The 24,642-nt window shown below is 32.5% G+C and overlaps 1 protein-coding gene across 1 annotated transcript; it reads left to right on the plus strand.

Moving 5' to 3' along the window:
- The first annotated feature begins 14,604 nt into the window (after window positions 1–14,604).
- On the plus strand, window positions 14,605–21,133 carry LOC134709699 (uncharacterized). Its single transcript, XM_063569848.1, has 8 exons — window positions 14,605–14,721; window positions 15,108–15,170; window positions 15,538–15,729; window positions 16,114–16,284; window positions 16,826–16,981; window positions 17,834–17,870; window positions 18,358–18,465; window positions 19,560–21,133. Exons 1-8 carry the CDS (start codon window positions 14,640–14,642, stop codon window positions 21,070–21,072), a joined length of 2,322 nt encoding a protein of 773 aa, XP_063425918.1. The 5' UTR covers window positions 14,605–14,639; the 3' UTR covers window positions 21,073–21,133.
- Window positions 21,134–24,642: the final 3,509 nt, after the last annotated feature.

Genomic DNA, 24,642 nt, shown 5'->3' on the forward strand with positions numbered 1-24,642 from the left:
TTTCATGTCTTAGTATTACCATCCTTTAAACTCCTAACTTCATGTCTTAGTATTACCATCCTTTAAACTCTTGACTTCATGTCTTAGTATTGCCATCCTTTAAACTCCTGACTTCATGTCTTAGTATTGCCATCCTTTAAACTCCTGACTTCATGTCTTAGTATTGCCATCCTTTAAACTCCTGACTTCATGTCTTAGTATTATCATCCTTTAAACTCCTGACTTCATGTCTTAGTATTACCATCCTTTAAACTCCTGACTTCATGTCTTAGTATTGCCATCCTTTAAACTCCTGACTTCATGTCTTAGTATTACCATCCTTTAAACTCTCGACTACATGTCTTAGTATTACCATCCTTTAAACTCCTGACTTCATGTCTTAGTATTGCCATCCTTTAAACTCCTGACTTCATGTCTTAGTATTGCCATCCTTTAAACTCCTGACTTCATGTCTTAGTATTACCATCCTTTAAACTCCTGACTTCATGTCTTAGTATTACCATCCTTTAAACTCCTGACTTTATGTCTTAGTATTACCATCCTTTAAACTCCTGACTTCATGTCTTAGTATTGCCATCCTTTAAACTCCTGACTTCATGTCTTAGTATTGCCATCCTTTAAACTCTCGACTACATGTCTTAGTATTACCATCCTTTAAACTCCTGACTTCATGTCTTAGTATTGCCATCCTTTAAACTCCTGACTTCATGTCTTAGTATAACCATCCTTTAAACTCCTGACTTCATGTCTTAGTATGGCCATCCTTTAAACTCCTGACTTCATGTCTTAGTATTACCATCCTTTAAACTCCTGACTTCATGTCTTAGTATTGCCATCCTTTAAACTCCTGACTTCATGTCTTAGTATTACCATCCTTTAAACTCTCGACTACATGTCTTAGTATTACCATCCTTTAAACTCCTGACTTCATGTCTTAGTATTGCCATCCTTTAAACTCCTGACTTCATGTCTTAGTATTGCCATCCTTTAAACTCCTGACTTCATGTCTTAGTATTACCATCCTTTAAACTCCTGACTTCATGTCTTAGTATTACCATCCTTTAAACTCCTGACTTTATGTCTTAGTATTACCATCCTTTAAACTCCTGACTTCATGTCTTAGTATTGCCATCCTTTAAACTCCTGACTTCATGTCTTAGTATTGCCATCCTTTAAACTCTCGACTACATGTCTTAGTATTACCATCCTTTAAACTCCTGACTTCATGTCTTAGTATTGCCATCCTTTAAACTCCTGACTTCATGTCTTAGTATAACCATCCTTTAAACTCCTGACTTCATGTCTTAGTATGGCCATCCTTTAAACTCATGACTTCATGTCTTAGTATTACCATCCTTTAAACTCCTGACTTCATATCTTAGTATTACCATCCTTTAAACTCCTGACTTCATGTCTTAGTATTGCCATCCTTTAAACTCTCGACTACATGTCTTAGTATTACCATCCTTTAAACTCCTGACTTCATGTCTTAGTATTACCATCCTTTAAACTCTTGACTTCATGTCTTAGTATTACCATCCTTTAAACTCCTGACTTCATGTCTTAGTATTGCCATCCTTTAAACTCCTGACTTCATGTCTTAGTATTGCCATCCTTTAAACTCCTGACTTCATGTCTTAGTATTGCCATCCTTTAAACTCCTGACTTCATGTCTTAGTATTGCCATCCTTTAAACTCCTGACTTCATGTCTTAGTATTGCCATCCTTTAAACTCCTGACTACATGTCTTAGTATTGCCATCCTTTAAACTCCTGACTTCATGTCTTAGTATTGTCATCCTTTAAACTCCTGACTTCATGTCTTAGTATTACCATCCTTTAAACTCCTGACTTCATGTCTTAGTATTACCATCCTTTAAACTCCTGACTTCATGTCTTAGTATTGCCATCCTTTAAACTCCTGACTTCATGTCTTAGTATTGCCATCCTTTAAACTCTCGACTACATGTCTTAGTATTACCATCCTTTAAACTCCTGACTTCATGTCTTAGTATTACCATCCTTTAAACTCCTGACTTCATGTCTTAGTATTACCATCCTTTAAACTCCTGACTTCATGTCTTAGTATTGTCATCCTTTAAACTCCTGACTACATGTCTTAGTATTGCCATCCTTTAAACTCTTGACTTCATGTCTTAGTATTGCCATCCTTTAAACTCCTGACTTCATGTCTTAGTATTACCATCCTTTAAACTTCTGACTTCATGTCTTAGTATTACCATCCTTTAAACTCCTGACTTCATGTCTTAGTATTGCCATCCTTTAAACTCCTGACTTCATGTCTTAGTATTGCCATCCTTTAAACTCTAGACTACATGTCTTAGTATTACCATCCTTTAAACTGCTGACTTCATGTCTTAGTATTACCATCCTTTAAACTCCTGACTTCATGTCTTAGTATTACCATCCTTTAAACTCCTGACTTCATGTCTTAGTATTGCCATCCTTTAAACTCCTGACTTCATGTCTTAGTATAACCATCCTTTAAACTCCTGACTTCATGTCTTAGTATTACCATCCTTTAAACTCATGCCTTCATGTCTTAGTATTACCATCCTTTAAACTCATGACTTCATGTCTTAGTATTACCATCCTTTAAACTCCTGACTTCATGTTTTAGTATTGCCATCCTTTAAACTCCTAACTTCATGTATTAGTATTGCCATCCTTTAAACTCCTAACTTTTTTCGAAGAATAAACATTGGTAAATTGAATATTCCTACTAATATTGATTTTAAAGTTAGACTAGAATTATGTCCTGTATATTAATATACAATGCAACGAACGACAACCACTGAATTACAGACTCAGGGACAAGACACATACATACAGTATGTGGCGGGTTACAGGATTCATACCTCCCCTTACCTGGGACAGTGATGTAACAGTACAACATCAGAACGAACTATCAGTTAAAAATGGCTTAACTTATCAGATGGATACAAATAGAAATAAATCTAATAAAAATACAGAGTGGACTGGTCGGGTACATCCCAACAATAAAAAGACACAAAGTTCAGATTATCTCAGACTCCTCGCAGTTACTGACAGCTATTTCAAAGCGAATAATAACTAATAAAAAAAACTTGCAGATTTCAACGGAAAAAAATCAAAACTTACTTTCGGAACATTCAGATATTTACCAATATCTTCAACTTAAAAACATACATAAAGTATCATTGGCAATCATACCACATCTTCCCTTTTTTCATATAAAATAATATACATGGAAAACTATCTTATATGATGTATCAGCTGAAAACAAATATTGGAAAGACAAATAACTGTAGATTCTTTATTTCTTATAAAACCAAGTAAATGGTACAAAGAAAGATATTTTTACATACAATAACATACAGATTTTGCGCATGACAAGTTTGCACAAAAACGAGCAACAAGAATGAGAGATTGTTGATCAACCTGGAGAACATACTTCTATATTGATAATTCTAATTAATTTACACAAATTTTTCAATACACGAATATTTTTTGAAATAAATAAACTGCCGAATTTCAAAACATTTACTCGGCTTATATAGTGAGGTTTAAGAAAAGCTCTTCTACTTTCTGTTAGAGCTGTACAGTTTAAAATATAGTGAAATTCATCACCTATCTCATGAGAATTACAAAGTACACAGTACCTTTCCTGTCTAATAATTTTACGCCATCTACCGGTTTCTATAGGTAACCGGTGATTTCCAGTTCTAAACCTACATAGTGTTATTTTATCTTTATAAGGTAATAAATCTAAATATTCTTCAAATTCAAAGTTTTCTTTAAATAATTTGTAACATAATGCTTTTGGAGAATTCTCCATTTCTGATTTCCAAGTCTGCTGAAATTGGTCAAAAATTCTTTGTTTTATGCTTAACTTTAACCATTTTGGATTAAAACTATAGTTACCCTGATTTAACCAAATATTTGAAAATCCATATTTATTTAAGATATTTTTTATACAAATCAACCATTCGAAAGTAAATCCACCATCTACGTTAAGTTTATAAATATATCTATATAGAATATTTGTCATTTTACTATCAGAACTGTTTACAATATTAGACCAAAAAGATACCATACGGTGTTCCACATATACTGACATAGGATAAGCACCTAGCTCTCCATATACCATAAAGCTTGGGGTTGATTTTTTCAAGTTTAACAAAAGTTTACAAAACTTCAAATGCACTCTTTCTATTTCATCAGTATTACTAAATCCCCAAATTTCACAACCATATAGCAATATAGGCCTTACAATTTTATCAAAAAGATCGTACTGACATTTAACTGTCAGGTTATGTAAGCGGCCTTTTTTTAGAACTTCATACATAGCTTTGGTGGATTTACTAATGAGTTGATTTTTAGCACTTTTAAAACTACCCGTTTTGGAAAAAATAATGCCTAAATATGAAATATCCTTGACAATTTCTAAATCATTACCAGCAAGAGTAAAATTTAATTTGCTTGTCAATCTACCATTACCAAAAATAACAATTTTTGTTTTGGTTGGATTAACTTTCAGTTTCCATATATCACAGTATTCATAAAATGTATTTAGCTGTTGTTGAAGATCTTGTGCAGTTTCAGAAAATAAAACAGTATCATCTGCATAAAGTAATACATAAAGTTTCAAGTAAATATTAAGTTGTTCTTCTATTTCATGTGTCACTGTGTTTAGACCTATTACATCATTTCTATGAAAAAAATCTTCCAAGTCATTCAGATATAAAGAAAAAAGAAAAGGAGATAAATTTTCTCCTTGTCTAACACCTATATTACATGGAAAGTATTCGGTAGTATCTTCATTAAATGAAATACGAGATTTAATACTACTATACATATTAAAAATTACATTATACATTTTACCATTTATATCATTTAATAGTAATTTTTGCCACAGGCCATTTCTCCAAACGGTATCAAAAGCTTTAGCAAAATCGATAAAAGCACAAAAAAGTTTCCTCTTTTTGTTTTTCATCGTCTGAATGAGAGAATATAAAATAAATAAATTATCAATAGTGGAGTATCCTTTCCGGAAGCCTCCTTGGTTTTCGCATATTAAGCTATATTCTTTCGAATATTTATTTAATCTGTTATTTAATACAGATGTGAAAAGTTTCCCAAAGCAGCTTATTATGGTGATAGGTCTAAAATTCTTTGGATCAAATTTATCCCCTTTATTTTTAAACACTGGAATTATATCGCCCCATAACCATTCTTCGGGTACAATACCTGTATCAAAAATTACATTAAATAGTTTTACATAAATATCACACATAACACTGAAAGAATGCTTCAGATATTCATTAACAATTCTATCATTAGCAGATGCTTTATTATTTTTCAGACCCTTTAAAGCATTTTCAACTTCCTCACGAGTTATTACAGAGTTAATATGTACATTCAAACTATCTACATCAACCTGGCTTTCCGAAGGATTTTCATTATCTTCATTTTCACCGCTATTCAAATCTTTAAAATAATCAAACAAAACAGTAATAGGGATATCTGGAGTTTTGGATTTTTTGTTACCGTTTAAAATTTTCCAGTATTCCTTTGGATTTTTTGATTTCAAATTACTAATCTTGTTTCTAATTTTCTTGCGGTGTTTATTTATACTTTTATCCATTGTTCTTTTGTATTGTTTTTCTAGAGATTTTGTCTCATTAAAAAGATCTGGTGAAAAGTTACGCTTCAGTTTTCTCTTAAATTTTTTGAAAGGTAAAGGTTGATGCAAAGCATACAATTAAAATCTAATCCAGTATATTCAGTGTAATATTGTAATCAAATGATAAACCTTGAGTTGTTTGTATTGGAAAGGTGTAAAGTATTGTCATTTCAAGTTTAACATCTTTATATTATATGTGTATTTTAAGATAATATCATCATATTTTAATGGGTTTTTTTCACATACTGCTAGTCTGAAATTTAATTATATGTAAAACTTTAAATATAAAAAATACCGAAATCCGAGGAAAATTCAAATTCGGACGTCCTTAAACAAATGGCAAAATCTTACGCCCAAACACAACTGCCTTATTCCTGATTCGGTACATGCATTTTTTCTTTTTTAGAAATGGCGGATTAAACCTGGTTGTATAGCTAGCTTAACCTCTCACATGTATGACAGTCGCACACAATTCCATGTTATTGACAACGATATGTGAAATAACTAAACATTCATAATAAAATGAAGCTATATTCTGTTCGATAAAAAGATAAACCAAAAAGGGAAACAACTAAAATCCCTTAAACGACAACATAAAAATCAATATAATGAAAGACTATAGCTCATCAAGTATTAACGTTTATACACATCGCGAGCTTTCAACTTTCATGACTAGAGACTTCCTGTTGGAGACGAACATTTTGGACGAATCAAAGGAGTAGGTCCGATAAGGGCCGATTTCGGCATCAATTTTCAAGTTCATTAAACGAAAGATTTTAGACACTTAAGTGTCTATTTTAATTGATTCAATTAGATGCATTTTTCGACTGATTTTTTATCGTTCAAACTGATTTAATTTAAAAACGATTGCATGGGCCCGTATTTTTTAAAACGACATTTTGTTTCATTTTGCAGGGAGATTATGTGGTCCAAATTCTATAAAACTGTAAATAGTGTTTTAATTTTGATAAATATACAGAAAAAAAGCGTTTTTTCTCAATTCAAGACCATTTGATAAATATGAGTTATTTCTGGATAAAAAATGTTTTAATTTTTAGAAATAATTTTAAAATACAGAAATTCAGATTATTTAACAAAAAAACCTTTGTGTTGATCTTTTAAAACCAAAAAAAGTTTTGTCTTTCTTTCGAAAGGTAAAATACGACCACAAAATCGAGTTTTTAGCAAATATACTTTTCGACCTCATTTAACTCAAAAAGTAGCACATGATGGTATATTTTTTATTACATATTTGATTTAATCAGACAAAAAGTAGCCTATATGGAAATTTTCATCAAACTGTCAATACAGGAACAAAACTGTATCGTATGCACTTAATGATGCTAGTACCCGATATATGTGCATTGTATTTTCAAAAACAGTCCATATTTATGTAGTTGAAGCATTCTTCTTTTTCAATAAATATCTTAACGATTAATTTTTCACAATGTTCTAAAACTGCTATATGTTGGGGCCAAAAAGGCGTCTTACTGAACCTACTCCTGTTCAAAATGTTCTTTTCTCGCACTTGGTTGATACAACTGATGACATGGTGGACTGATATAGAATGAAGAATGTTTGGTATAAATAACAATGAGAAAACTCTCTAGAGTCTAAATGACGTTGAGGCTAACAATGTTAGGGCGCGCTTTCAACATTGAGCAAAACCCATACTACAAACTCAGATGTTGGATGTTTTTTACTATGGTTTTATGTCTTTTAAGAAATGCATGTGGCTTCAATCAAGTATTCAAATATCTATACAAGATGGCATTCGCATTTTTTAAGCGTTTCTGGTGAATATTAACCAAGAAGAACATTTTGAACACACGAAACATATAATGAAATATTTGCATCTTCTAGCACCGGATTCCAGGTGAATGTCTATCAAGACAAGGGCTCCACCGACAATATTTGCTTTGAAAATGACGACCGATATTGTACAGTTGTCTTATCCCGTCTTCTTTCTCTCTAAAGTGATATCACCTAATGTGTACTTCATAAGCATAATCGGATATTTATAAATAACTCGATTCATTTATTGATTGACGTTCAGTGGCGAATGTTACATGCATTTTAAGAACAAAAACAATTTAATATAAAAAAGAAGATGTGGTACGATTGCCAATGAGATAACTGTCCACAAGAGACCAAAATGACGTTAACATTAACAACTATAGGTCACCGTACGGCCTTCAACAATGATCAAAGCCCATACCGCAGTCAGTTATATAAGGCCCCGATATGAACAATAGTATAACGACCAGAGTTGAACCATTGTTTCTGTAATTAGTTCAATAGTAGTGATGTCATGCATTTTCTGAACAACAGCAATTAATGTTTTACTAGTAGTAAAGTATGCAAGATCAGACTATACTGAGGGGAAAAGAGTAGTATTTTGGAAACAGACCACGTACGGACCATCATGAAAGACTTGTTCCACGGGCTTCATAACGAGAAAAGAACGTGACACTCCAGTTTAACGAGTCATCAGATTTAACGCCCTGATTTCGACCGAACGTGGCTGTGTATTTGTACATCCCACACAATCAAACGATTGTATCCACTTTAGCATGGTCAACTATTCGAAACAAGTACACAGATGGCTTTTTTTGTTATACTAATTTTGTTTTTTTCATTTAATTTGTAGCGAATACCCCTTTAACCATGTGGGAATAATGGCATACAAATACTTTTGATTCAAGGATTATCGCTCTTTGGGTTTAAATGCATGGTGAAGCGATAGCAATAGCAATATATATATATATACATATATATACAACTCGTCTAAACATCAACCCAACAATGTTAGATCTGTGAATTTGCTTTCGCAAATTTTGGTTCTTCCCTCGCCGGGATTCGAACCCATGCTACTGTGATATCGGGACACCAAATCGCCTGCACTGCAGCCGTTCCGCTAGACCACATGACCACCTGGGCTTTCAAAAAAAGAGCTTTCGCTGGCCATGTGTTACCTTTCCACGTCAGTTTTAATCTAGCGGCGTACCACAGTACATGATATATAAGGCATGAAGATGTTATTGTTACAGATCAGCTAAATTATCTATAGTAAAGGATCCTACAAATTAATGTAAGATACAGTCACAGAAAATAATTATATTCTGTTGAAGAGTACGTCTGAGTCAGTGACAACTCTACAACAGATATATCCAATGGATCGCCATCAATGATGGTGATACATTGCTGTGTACATAATGTATATACAACTCGTCTAAACATCAACCCAACAATGTTAGATCTGTAAATTTGCTTTCGCAAATTTTTGGTTCTTCCCTCGCCGGGATTCGAACCCATGCTACTGTGATATCGTGACACCAAATCGCATGCACAGCAGCCGTCCCGCTAGACCACACGACCACCTGGGCTGTCAAAAAAAGAGCCTTCGCTGGCCATGTGTTACCTTTCCGTGTCAGTTTTAATCTAGCGGCGTATTACAGTACATGATATATAAGGCATGGAGATGTTATTGATACAGATCATATAGATGTTATTTTTACAGATCAGCTAAATTATCTATAGTAAAGGATCCTACAAATTAATGTAAGATACAATCACAGAAAATAGTTATATTTATAAGTACGCCTGAGTCAGTGACAACTCTACAACAGATTTATCCATCGGATCACCAGCAGTGATGGTGATACATGGCTGTGTATATTATGTATATACAACTCGTCTAAACATCAACCCAACAATGTTAGACCTGTAAATTTGCTTTCGCAAATTTTTGGTTCTTTCCTCGCCGGGGTGATATTATCAAAAGTATTCCTGTTCTTAAGAGGTGTCTCGTAATTGGACAGTTTCTTCCTTTTGTATAATGCCGGTGATTGTTAAGTCTGATGTTGAATGTAGTTTCTGTTTCACCAACATACTGCAGCTTGCAAGTTCCACAAGTAAGAATATAAATACTATTTTCCGTTTTGCAATTAGATGTAACATAGATCGTATCGCTGCTTTGTCACTGTGCTGCTGAAAGAGTGGTCAGTGTTGGCGGCTTTACAGCACTTACAGTTCCTTCTACCGCATTGTTTGTAACACCCAAATTTAGAAGTTTCTTGTTTCTTTACTTTTGATGTCACAAGTATGTCTTTGAGATTTTTGGGTCTGCGATAGGCAATAACAGGAGGTGATGGAAAAATTTCTTTTAAGGAAGAGTCATTTTCGATTAGACGCAAGTGATTTCGGATAGAAGACGAAATATTTGTCAAATCGGGATAAAGGTTACAACAAACGGAATTCTATCTGTATATATATATTACATCGTAATCATACTGATCAAAGATATCTGTTATCCAAAATATTAAAATTTGTTCATTTTCTTGTTACATTTTAATGATGATGCAGGCATTTATCAAAATTAGGCATTTTGGAAATTTTTATATGTATGTCACAACTTTTTCTAGTAAAACTTTAACACTTCTATACCCTACTTTGTATTTGAGATATTAATAAATTAATTTAAGACTTCCTTGGTGACAGAAGAACAAATTACTCTTACAATAAATCACATTTACAAATATGTTTTTTGTAAAATATAAACCAGAGAAAAATAAGGACACTGTTTGATTGTGTGATTATTTTTTGTTTGAGTTCAGTGTCATTTATTAGAATGTTGAATACCACAGTATGAATTTCCATATAAAGCATCTGTACATCACAATACAAGGTCGTGTTTGATTGTAAAGTAAATATGAGTATCTTCATCGCCTCAATGACTATTTTATATCCCTACAATCAGACCATTAGGGCGACGGTAGTTTTTGGTGCTAGAATAAAATATCCTTCTATGCGACGAAATCTTATTTTAATCTGGTGAATTCTCTAAAAACCCAAAAGATGTAAGTCACTTACTACGCTAATGATATTTCGAATCTTTTGAAAATACACGAAACAAAGATATTGATGTGTGTGTTGTTTACGACACCCCATGTTTTCAAACGTTTTCAAACGATATCAGAGCTGAAAAAAATCATATTTTAAATGAAATTGAAATTGAAATTTACTTTAAAATATGTTTCTACTACAAACTTAAACAGTCATGTGTATTCTCAACGAAATCATGTATAATTACACTAATATAAAACTAGAAACCGACCACCCTCAATTTATCCCTTTCAGATAAAATGCGACAGTGATTTTCAAAAAGACTTTGGCAGATGATGCATAGTCTTTCAATGTTGGAAATTTAAGGAAAAAAAACGAGAAGAAAATGTTTGAACTATCATGGACTATTCGTTACGTATCTTTAAATGCAAGCAGTACAAGTCGGAAACCAGGTTGAGATAGCACAAAAGAATCGAAGCACTTTGTTAGAGAAGGCGATAAATGTTTACTGTATTGTTTACTATAGTGACACAATTTTTAAAAGTTAATAGAAACAAACAAAATTGCAATTTTCTTCTCAATAACGAGGTGTTTTATTTTAAAAAAAACCCATTTGCATAAGTTTTCAATTTATCTAGTACATAGTTAAGCAAAACAATTAGATATCAAGTCGACGACATGGGTATTTTTCAAGTTGGATGAAGAAAATGCATAACCTCCGTTTTTTATGAAAAAATTACCACGGACGTAAAACATATCAATCTATTAGTTCAGTAATTTTCGAGTCTGCCCTTCCATTATGTGACTGAAGAAAAAAATCCAAAAAATGGGTAACAATTCTATCGAAAAGAGAAAATCGAGTGCATCTTTTTATGTTAAGGAGTGTTTGATTTGAGTATTTTGTCTTGAGATCGTACAAAGTAAGAATATTTCATACATCGTCTCGCTTCAAATTCTATCATTTTTATATATTAAAGCTACAGGTTGACTTCATAACACAAAAAAATCACAGTACTAAAAGATGAAATGTATGGCTCAAATCAACAGAGTAGGTGTGTTCGAATAGCTATTTTTTTACTGAAAGTACTTGACGACAGTCTTTCAAGTTGGATGATGGAAATGCATATCTTCGAAAAATTCTTTTTTTTTTGGTGAGTGATAACTAGGGTTTATAGTCTTCATACACTAAAAAAATCTAGTCTGCCCTTCCACGAAATATTAAATTAGATTTTTTTTATTTGTTTATGAATATTCGAAAATTCCACCTGACAACCGATCAAATAATAGTTTAAGTTAAATCAATGCAGACAAGATTATTAACTGATGCTCATTAGCCAGTTGATACATTTGTCTTTTAAAATACAACTGTCATATAAGGATCGTAATGGTGCAATGTGGATAAATTTATCGGTTTCCAAGAGCAAAATTGGTAGCGCGTCATTCCTACAATGGCTTCCATTTCTACGATTGTGAAAATGAACTGGTGTATTGGGGAGATAATTTTGACGAAGTAGAGTCCTGACTGGTAACATTCAACTGTTGGTTCAACTTGATATTATTCGTTAAATATACCATTGTTTCGGCTACGTTTCAACCACGAATTTAGATGTCCAATTATGTTCAGATTTTCTATGAATGATGACTTTTGTAAAAGCACGAAATTAAATATCCACGAAAATCTAATTTGTTCTTCATCCACGAAAATTTGTATCCACGAAAATTAATGAATCCACAGTAGATGAAACGGATGTGTTGTTCTCTGCTTTGGATAATCCCGTTTTTATGTACATCTCAATCCGAACAATAATTCAGGCATTTTGTAAAAGGCAAAATGCCTTTAAATTTTTACAGGCCTTTTTAAAAAATGAAAAAAGCCTGAAAAAATTACAGTACATATATTGACTAAATCTTACAGGCATTTTATAAAATGCCTAAATTTTTCAGACGTTTTAGTAATTGTTTATAAATTTCTAAATAGCTCTTATTTTTTGCTGTTTTGACGCCACATTTAAGCACCGCTTTTTGGCTAACTCGTGGCGGCCAGTTTTTATTATTGGAGGGAGCCGGAGTGCCTGGAGGAAACCACCGACCTTCGATAAAAAAAAATGACAATCCTAGTCAATTAAGATTGGAGTCGAGTGTATCCGCACGAGCGGGGTTCGAACTCACAACCTCAGTGTTGACTGGCTAGTGATTACACTAGTAACTACTTAGACCACTCGGCTACCGAGCCCCCTTTAAATAGCTCTTCATGCGGAAAACATTATGAAATGAGTAGTTTGTTTACATCCATGCTGCAGGTGGGTACCCATGATTTTGAACAGGAGGCAGGCAAGTAAACATTAAGAGTTGGAATTATAACACGATTCATAAAGGTTATATCATTTAATGTGTTTGGTATGATTTTTAGGGGGAGGGGAGAGGGAGTCTTGATTGAAAACTTTTTTTTTTAGAATTTCAGTAACTATAACTGTATTATTTTTGTATGACACCATGTAAAACCTAACAGGGACGTGTAGCAAAAATGACCACCATCCGTTCTAAAGGTCACGACTGTAAACGGAAAAAATAAACCTACAATATCGAAAACAAACAAAAAGCTGAATCATCAGAACTAGGAGGATAAATGTCACGCGATTGACTTAATTCTGAAATATCTTTACTCTCCCTACTAATTTAAACGTATGAAATTATTTTTACAAAATGATTAATTATATCTTTTTATAGGTTTTGACTGTATTTATAAGGTCTAATGGTAAAGTCGGATTTGTTTTCTACACATATGTGCAGTAAGTATCTTTGTATTTATCCATTAAACTATAGGAATTTAAATAAAAGTCTTAATCTTTGCTGCAAATTAATCAATCATAAGAATAACAAAAAGCATAACAAACAAAAAAAACATGTGCAAGTTGTCACTGAAATATATATTAGATTAAAACTACTGCCTTGATTAGATACATAACTCTTACAAAACGAATAGACTTAATATTTCGTTTGAAGTAGTTTATTCAAGTTTTATAAGATAGGCTGAACATGAATAAGATTAAATTTTAAATCGAAAGCAATAATATTTGAATTAAGGAGACCTGAGTAAGAAACACGTACTGTACAAAACAAAGACAATAAGACAATGATTGCTACATTTATAACCGGAAGAAAAGTGACATTGGGAACTTTTACTATAATTTGCAAAGTGCTTTTTAGGAACTCTCGTTTTGAATTGAATATGTATATGAACTCTCGTTTTGAATAATTATATGAACTCTCGTTTTGAATATTTATATGAACTTTCGCTTTTAATTGATTATTTCTCGTTTTAGTTTTAAGTTGAATATTTCTTGTTTTAAATGTTTCTTTATTCTGAAATATAATGTTTCTTATTTCAAATATCCAAAGAGATTATAGATTTACTATTTTACAACTTAATCCGATGGCTGTCAAAAGTGCTAAACTTACACTCAACTTCAAAAGAAGCAATTATCGCTATTTTATAAAGTTAAGCCGGAGGACAATAATCCGTTTATTATTACATAAGGTTAGACAATGAAAGATATATTTTATAAGAACCTTTCATAATGTTTTAATACCCTTATCTTTGAATTAATTTAGGTTTGGTAAACTGTTGCTGGGGCAGTCTTCCCCTAGCTTTCGAACTGTAAACTTGTGTGAATAAATTTGTATATATTTTTATACGGTCTTGCGTTTAAAGCAGCCATAGTGTCGATTATAGACCTACAGACTTGAATGTAACCCGTGCCGAACTTCACGGACTCATGCCGCAAGTTCACGGGGTTATACATTTCCCATTTTGTCTCCTTCTTTTTCTTTTTCTATTTGTTTACGATATCATTTAAATAAGAAAGGTGTGCTTTTAGAGATGGGAAGACGACCTTTTAATAAGAAGTTATAGAGGCATTACTATCACAATTTAACATCACATCAATAAACACAAAACAATTAAATATGACCTGCATGACTTATTCTCCGGAAAGGTCCGCCTTATTGACAATTTTCCCGGATATATTTACCGTCGATGACGAATGTAAATCAATTTAAATATATATACTGGGTTTGAAAGAAAACTGAGCAAATTCATAATTTTGAAAATGATTACAAAAAGTACAAAAGATTTTTATACGGCCTACTGGCTCGTTTTCTGTGTGTTTCTTTTATACCAACAACCAGCAAGTAAGTGTTTCATATGAACATAAAAAACTAATAAAGTGCATTAAAAATCAAATAAATTTAGCCAAAAATAATAATGACAAATCGGACTTTTTTTTTTCTTTAATCTGCGGGTCTCTTTATTCCAATGAAGTAATTTTGGAAATAGCCATTTTTGATACGGGGATAAATAACTTGTTTGTAAATGTTTTACGCCGGTCAACTTTAATTTCTTCATGTTGAAACTTTTAAGATTTCCATTCACGTTGTTCAAAATACAGAGAAAAACTACATACTGAACCTAAATACATTTTATAAAAGCATACCAGTTTCAATCGTCTTTCGCCACTTTACAATTGTTTCTTAGCCCACCGTAGGAGTATTGTGCAATTAACTTTTTCTCATTTCAGACATGGCTCTAGCTTTAAACAGATCAATGAGGTCAGTGAGTACTAATACAGATTTACAGCAAGGTAAGCTATTCATTCTTTGAATTTTGGAATATCAAAATTAAACACAAAAAAAACAACCTTAACATGGAGACAGATCATTGTAATTTATTTTCGCCTGAAAATTTCGAAACAAAATACAAAATGATTTTTAATGAAACAACAAAATATTAAAAAAAAAATATCAAGTTTAAAAACTGAAAAAAAAAAGAAATATGAATACCTTCAGCCAGAAGTAACTTCCATAGCGGCTACATTTTGACAATATTCAAGTTAACAGTTTTATGAGGTTACAAAATGTATAAGGTTAAAAGTACAAATTGAAAATACATTGATTTCAAAAGAATGAGAGGATGTATAACTTTTTTGTCTTTTTATTTTGAATCAATAGGTGATCAGTGCCCTGAATGGGAAGTATATGATGGCGTGGATTGTGTTTGTGCTGATGACAGCACAGCAAGGTGCTCTGACGAAGGAGGGATGGTATGCGACAATAAAGGGAGACAATACAAATCACCGTGTTATTTTTCCCTGAATATATGCCAACAAAAGATTGGACCTGATACTAATATTGTTTCGTGTGGTAAGTTATTATTTTTTCTATTAATTTCTATTCTATTTTATTCATCTTTTTTTTGCTTTTGATAATTTTAACCTTTCATGTATAGTACATGCACAAACTTGTTTTTTCTCTCACAAAAATGGGACAGAAAATGGGGGTTTACCGCGAGTATATTAAAAACATATCGTTGCAAAGGTGGAGTTGAAACTACGTCGATGTCAGATAGCGAAACAATAACAAGAGTTATTCTTTATTTTAACTAAAATAACTTACACTTGAGGAAATAGATACATGTAATCCTGAAAACAAAACAAAATTTTTTCGAATTTTAACTTGGGAAGGAGATATTGGTTTTAGGAAAAATTAAAAATCTTACCCGATAACAAACAATTGTATTTATTTCAGGTGGTTGCAAGATGTTACGGCTGACAGGAGGCAAGGATTTTCCGTCTGACACAACTCTAGCTAAATTTGAAAGGATTGGAAATGATACAGGACTAACAACTAAATATCGTTCCCTTTCTGGGGATGGCATTCAAGTATTTTATTCAAGTGAGCTTGGTGCATGGGCAATAGGTACGTTTAACGGAGTATATTACAAAAACTTGATTCCCGTCAGTCAAGGCAGTTTCTTTATATAAGTAGCACCACTAACAGCTTCAGAAAAAAAATTAAACAGTTGAATTTCAAAATTACAAGTAGCTGAGAAGTGAACATCAAAATGATGGAAATATATTCAATACAAATTCAGATAAGTCTTAATGAATATTTTTCTCCGATCTTTTTTTTTATCGAAATGTATATAACTTGTATGTACTGTATTTTGTATTCTGGAGCGTATAGTTCAGAATGACCTTTCCGAAAAATTTGTAAGCCTACTGTATACTATAATTACAAAACGTTGCACTCATAACACGAAAATATATAATTCGAAAAATTATATAAAATTATTAGTTTATTAGCTACAACTACTATATTTTTTTTAAAACTTATCGTGTATCGTTGATGAAAAAGGATCTAAGGATTTTTACAAAATACTTGCTTTAAGTGGCGAAAGGGCAACTGAAGAAAAGTTTTGGATGTTTTGCTTTTATATGTATAAAAACTATATTCAAAGGTAAAACAAATGAAACTGGTGATAGTGTAGCAATGGTACAAATGTTAAACGGTTCTTACCCAGAAGAGGGGAACCCCGGAATGCTAACACCACGACAAAACGGAACAAGTATCACGTGGGAGTCAGATTTAACTTATCGTTTGGAGTGTATTACAGGTATTTTAATATATCAGTGATGTATTGTGGAATTAGTAGTTCACTGGCAAATTGGCAAATAAAATAAATATTTGACTGCCCACTTAGTTTGGAATATCCTACTCGGAGTTTTTCATAAAATAACTTTGAGATACTGCAAACTAAATTTATTCTACGCGATCCATGAGCACCAAATTAAACGAGTCTATTTCATTTTTTCTTCTTATGATACTCATTCTCTATATGATATTCAATCTAGATATGCTGTGAAAATTGGATAACTTTAAAAAGAAAAATGCTTAATGAAAGCGTACAAGTCTTTATTTAGATTTTATCGTATTCGTTTAACAAACTCAATTTTTATGTCATAATGTTTTGTTGATTTTGAAAGGAACTTTTTTTTTAAATATCCGTGATTATTGTTCTATTCAAACAATATCAACATTATTGGAAAACCGTTTAATCGCTTTCAGAATTCTTTTAGATATTTTACCATGTAGCCAATTTTTTTTCCGTTGTCTGACATAAATACTAAGATACCAAAAGCCGAAATTACAAATTTTAATATCATTCATAGGTAATTTACATTTACTGAACAAAAGATTGACGAATGACCGAAATTAAGATGTCGCTGAATCCAACAAGGTCTCCATATGTGTTGGTTTCCAGAAGTTAAAGCTACCCCTGAGTACCATACGATTCTCAATACGTGTTGGTCTTCACAGTAATGCTCAAATACAAATATGCATGTTTAAATGACTGGTGTTCTTGATACTTTACTTTTATACATACTTTTTATATAGACCCTATGTTATGTGTTGTATTCACTGAAGTAGTTAACGTTATTGTATGTTTTTTTTTCATCATTTACAGAGAAAGAAGATGGATTACGTCAAAAAAGATTTATTTTGTGAGTTTACAGTTCAACTTTTAGAACTTCAATATGATGATGCTGCATTTCAGTTTAGAATTCCATTTCAAATGTACTTCGAATATTACTTGTTACAGTTATAACAGATAAAACGAATGCAGCCTATTATATCCTCTCTGTGTTATACATTTGCAATGGATTTCGCCTATAAATTACTATCTGCAACAAATATAACGGCTTTCGCTGAATTTTAACGCTTTTTGATCCTTTCTTTCTGCCTGACAGATAAAATGTGGCATCATATGAATGTAAGAAATAGTGACCGTCATAATTCACGACAGTCGACGCACATTTTTAAAATGTAACCACGTTAGTACTTTACCAAGAAAAAATAATTTAGAAGCAACAAATCATCATTCAGAAACTGTACATTTCGAGTACAAATGTTATTATCGTTGACTTAGCTTATTCGAGTAAACATTCCATTCCTCTAAGCATATTGTATTATATTTTTTTTATATTTCAGTACTCTTATTTTTACCATTACTGTAGTAACAGCTGTAACAACTACCACTCTAAAGGTTGTACAAGCCACAAAAGGATGTTTATATTATCCAGAAGTTTGCAAAATGAGGTTAGTTTTATTAAATTTGTACTTTTATTGCGTTAAAGATCAAATTTGTGTGTTCAGCGTATGTAGCCTTGTTTTTTGTTTATATGTCTTTGGCATTTCAATTCATATTGTGTAGTGTATCTTTTTATGTTGTAATGTCACACAACTGTTTTAGGTTAGGGTGAAGGTTGGCGCCTGTTAAAACGTTTAAACCGGCTGCATTTGTATGCACCTGTCCTTAAGTTAGATGCCTGTTGTTTAGTGGTTGTCGTATGCTGATGTGGTATATCTAGTGTTTTGCGTTTCTCGTTTCTTGTAGTGAATAGACCGTTGTTTTTTCAGTTTGAAAATCTTTTACATTAGGCATATCAATGCCTTTTATAGCTTTGTGTTCGGTGTGAGCCAAAGTTCTATGTTGAAGGCCGTACTTTGATCTGTAATTGTTTACTTTTTACACATTGTGACTAGGATGGAGAATTGTCTCTTTTTAATCATACCACATTTTATTATTTCTAATTAGTAATTCAAACTCAATCAGTAGTTGTTTTTGTTATGCCCCATTTATGACTATTATGGTTTGGGCTCTGTGTGTCCGTTCGTTAGCCCTTTTATCGTCTGTCTCGCTTTGGTCAGGTTTCTCAGGAAAAAAATTTCAGATTAAAGCTTTTGGTCATGGTAGTTTTTTTATTTAGTTGAAATCCGACAACACATGTTCCCTATGATATGACCGATTTAATTATAATGCCAAATTAGAGTTTTGGCCCCAATTGCACGGTTAACTGAACATAGAAAATGACAGTGCGAGTGAGGCATCTGTGTAGTATGGACACGTTCTTGTTTTGTAATAATCATGGTGCACTGCGTAACAAACAAAACATAGAGGACGGCATGATCATTAAGACTACAAGCTGCGTAGTTGGTTTGTCTTGTACAAGTTATGACCAAGATGTGCTGCATAACAGGCACGATAGTATATCAGCAGGTAAAGTATTTTCAACTTACTTCAATCATCTTCGAGTATTCTGTGATATGATAATGTTTATTAATGGTTTGTGTACGTTATACTAGTGTGCATTTATACACAGATACATGTAGTAGTTTTTTGTTTGTTTTAGAGACGAAATAAAAAAGCATCTTCTACCTGAAGTGACTAGAAAAAGAAACAGTTTCCTGTCAAAGTATGGTCAGCCAAATCAGTTTGAGGCGACAGCCAGCAAAATCCATGACCAAGTTACTGATATAAAGGACAAAATTCTGACTATAAAAGAACTTGATACTGCTATTGATAAGAATTTAACAGATTTAGTGACTATTTATAGTTCTATTAAGGATGACTTTTCTTATATTAACACAGATATACTATCTGATTACAATGAATGGGTAAAAAACTCTATATCTGCAGCGGCTTTACAGGTCAATCTCCTTCCTATAGAAATACTGATGACGTTACCAGTATTGGTAGCAACAAGTGCTACTACCTTAGCGCTTGCCGCATCGGGTATCGGTGCTGTCCTAGCTGTAGGGTTTGCCATAGTTGATGTTGTTTCTAGTGTAAAGGAAGAGAAACGTGTACGGGATCAATTACAGGAAAAGAAAAATACACTTATCAAGTCAAGAAATCAATTAAATTCTGCATTTAGTAGTATGAAGACTTTTCAGAAAAAGTTCTGCCAGTATGTTGTGAAATTTCTTTATGATCTGTCAAGTAAAGGCAAACAGTATGAACCAAAATTGCTGTCGCTTTATAAGTTTGTCTCTAAAACTTATGGGCATTCTAAATATAGATGTTATTATAACCACATAATAGAAAAATCAAACCGCAACACTCTTGAGAGCCTTTCAAATAATTATCTGCAGCCATTAATAACAGTTTTGTCCAATAGCATTGATAAATTAAAACTGAAAATACAAGAAATACAGGAAGCTAATGTTTTTTTGGAAGAAATAAAAAACAAAATCATAAAAAAATCAGAGAAACCATCAGACATATTTAAGTTTATTAAAATGTATAAACCAAAACTCACAAAACAAATGTACAGCAACTTATTTGATCTTCTAAAATTTATTTCAAAATCAGTTCTTCCTAATCGCAGCTGTTATTGGGGTCATGACCTTAACTTAATTCGTAAAGGGGTCACTACGGTACACAACTACCTAAAAAGCTCCATTTGCGATAGCCAAGAGATTGAATATCTTACAAATAAAATAAGAAATGGAGTGAAAACTAATGTTCCTGTGTGTAGAATTGCCCGCCAAGTAACCGGAACTATTTTTAGAAGTCGGTTTACCGTTACACGATTCATAGCGGATTACATTTTACCAAATAAGGATTGTTATTGGGGATATGATCTCAGCAGCATCCGAGGCACACCAGATGAAGCTGAAATAAACAATGCCAAAATTGACGCTACATTTATTACAACAATGAAAAATCTTAAAACGAGTAATGCACCTATGTCACTGATTAAACCAATACTGAAAGGACAGTTTGGAATCATCACATCAAAATGGCAAACCTTTATTTTATATCACGTATGGCATAATAAATACATGACAAATGATACATGTGCCGAGGGTTCATGCACATCAACATGCTTTCCATCATTACCACAATTCGATACATGTTGAATTTCTCATACTGAGGACTTATGTATCTTAAATTTATACAAAATGAAAATATCCACCTTATATCGATCTCATTATATGAAACTTGAAATTTTTTATTTTTTTATTTACACTTATTCTTTTTGGAAAATGTTATTGTAATAAATATTTATTTACTTTTGTCTAACTTTTTTTTATGTTTTGACTTTTTAATGACTATAGCTTTGTAACGAATATGCATGTTTAAGTCAGTGCACGTAGTACAGTGTTATGACTCGGAGCCCGTTGTTACTTCACACTTCTGATGCTGGAATTTCATGATTTCTATGTTTTGAAGCGTGCAATAAACATATGATGGATGGGGCTTTCGTGCGGATTTCCGGTCCACAAATATTCAAAACAAAACATTGGTTTTACCATACCATACACAAAAACAGTTCTGCAAAGTATAAGGTTTGCACTCTTTGGATCACAAAAACAGACAATTATAATATAATTATATGGCAAACAATGCAATTTTGAATCCCAAGTGTCAACAACAACAGAGCAAACCATTACTTGGAAAACAGGACGACTCTATTATTGATGATAGCATTATGAATTCATATTTAATTATACAATGTGTAACGGCTCACCCTTGATGTGTAGTGACGAGTCCTATCATATTCAACAGTATCCTGGAACTGGGAAGCAGGGAAAAGAAAAATCGACATACATAGATTTTATGAGCAAGGCAAAGTAGAACAAAGAGTCAAAGTTAACGCAAAATTAGGGAGCTTAACTAACTCTCAGAAATTCATCTCAGATTAAACTCTCATACAAAAATACAGAAAACATAATCTCCACCGTGGGGCACGACGGGTTCATCATGGATATGAACTTAAATTTCCGAATAACATAATACACAACCACTGATCATGCTATCACATTTCGATCTGAACACGACAGAAGAGGGTATCAGTACAAACACATTAAAGGTTTACTGAAGAACAAAATCTTCCTTATTGAGCAATTAAAATCTGTAACTCTCTAAACTTAAAAATTCGCCACATGATACACCATACTTAAGACTCACATTTTCACTACACTGATAAGAGTATGACTGAAAATATATAAAAAAAATTATGCCAAACTAACCAATATCTACAAGTAGTATCAATAAATTACTAGAAACCCAACTGCAATACATAACACAAAGGAATAAAATTACATCAGATTAAAGAGAATGATAAATTCAGAGCTCAAAGCTGAAAATATTGGCTTTCAATCCACTACTCTTGTGTAAGAACCTTAGAAAGCATAAATGGAAAATCCAATTGAATTATTTACAGATAAATAATACTCATTTAAGATGCTGGTTCTGTATCCAATTAAGCAGATACCAACTGACAAGAAAGAAAGTTTTGCCACCATAAAAGAGGGATGACAGATACCAGAGTGACAATCAAACTCATAAATCGAAAATAAACTGGCAACGCCATGGATAAAAAAGAAAAGGACAAACAGACAAACAATAGTACACATGACACAACATAAAAAACTAAAGAACAAACAACAAGTGTGTAACAGAAACATACAATTTATTGATAACTTTGCGTGACAGAATGAAGCTCAAACAGACAAACCTCAACCTGAAAGAGACTTATGCCTGTAAAGTCAACAATTATAATAATACAACAAACAGTAATACTGCTGAAACAAATACAACGGGATATATAGTATATATATATTTACAAACCTAGAACACAGATACATTTTGAGCTATTCTGTGACTATTCCTGCGATAATGAATGCTACATATCAGCCTCCTCAGTATCATGTCTCACATCACACTCACTGGTATCTCAATATTATACACCAGGCCCGAACGCATTTTAGGCAGTTTGAGGATATTTATATCATATGTCTTCTCTTTATTTGAACATTTCAAAATGTGTCCACTTTTGTTCCTTCAAGACAGAGCGAAACATGTTCATGACTGTCCAGTTACAAGGATACAGCCCGTAACAGAGAAGTGATCGAACTGATGTTTCTTTACCGTCAAAATTAGTTACGTTATCGACAAACTTAATTGAGTAGTGACCGAACTATTGGTACTTTAACGTTAAAACGTTTGACAATGCTGACAAACTTTCATGTGTCGATAATCAAGTTTAATACCAATAATATTGAAAATAATTCTAATAATATGAAACAAAATATGCCCATGCACCATTTCGATTGGGCGAAAAGAAGTCATTTCTTCAAAAGTCAGAACAGAAAAAAAGATTTATGGAAGGACGTCTTGATAGTATTATTTCCTTTACAATTTTACCCAAAACTTAAAGAAATATACTGGTAAACAATTAAAAAGGTGTTTGATAGGAATGCAGTCCTTTATTTTTTCGGACTATAATGTGTACCATATGTGTGATGGATTTGAATTCAATCAATAACTTTAAAATATTTTCTCATATGTATACACAAAAGGGAGGACTGGTATTTGTACTTCTGTTAGAATATGTCTTCGTCCGTTTCACAGGCCAAACTTTTTTCTAGTACAGTTTAAACGGGAAAATTTTGTTGAGACTTTTTTTTAATATGACAAAATAACGAGCAATACTATTTCTTGCAATGGCACACACAGAGAATAATTTTTTTAAGTAAAAATCAGTAAAAACAATTTTCTCCAAAATATACCATGGCCAGGACCTGACAGTTTGTAGCAGTGTACAAATGAAAATCGCGGCGTTCGGAAAACTGCGCTTGTTGTCATTTTTAGGGTTCATGCATCATTTCACCTATTACCCATAAACAACATAGGTTCTCAATTACTAAAAAAAGTTCACAAAGATAATTTCAAATCAGAGTAAACATATTAACTTCCTTATATACAGCCGAATTTGTCTATAGGTTACACAAAGCTGGTTCTTAAAACGTTTGTATCAGGGAAAACATTTTTCTTTGATTTTTAAAACATGTAGGGGAAACGGATTTCCTAACCATTTACATATAATATTCCGTATTTCTGAATTTTCGTGTACATGATTGGATTTTGTAGATATAACTACCGCACAGAAAAAGTATTATGGATTTCGGGGCTTTCATGTTCAAAGTTTTGAATTCTACCCTTGTTGAAAACCGGTGGAGACCTCTACAGTTCCTTAAAACATCAATTATTTATTTGTAAATTGAGTGCCGTCTCCCTGAACATGCTAACACTTAAGTCATATCTTTTCATTTTCATATTTTCCCCCTGTTTGTCTCTGTTGTCTTTACTGTTGGAACGATTAGTGGTATCTAACAATATTTACGAAAACTTTCTGGGAATTATGACTATTTCTTCTCTGTCAGATATGGATCATTACCAATGATAAAATGAAATGCCGAACATCACATCTTATAGAGGTTTAAATTTCAAATATTCGTCAATAACTTAAGATATAGAGCAATTTTGTCTTCAACATTTCAAATGTTAAAAGGTGCATTTGTATTTTTTACTTCGATTTGAAGGAAATTTATTTCAGTTTTTTCTGTGACAAAGTACAAGCATGTCGGTATTGCAACAATGTATGATTGACATAATCACGGGGACATAATAAACAGATAGGTATG

This window comes from Mytilus trossulus, chromosome 3, assembly GCF_036588685.1.
Source record: "Mytilus trossulus isolate FHL-02 chromosome 3, PNRI_Mtr1.1.1.hap1, whole genome shotgun sequence".
Taxonomy (NCBI): Eukaryota; Metazoa; Mollusca; class Bivalvia; order Mytilida; family Mytilidae; genus Mytilus; species Mytilus trossulus.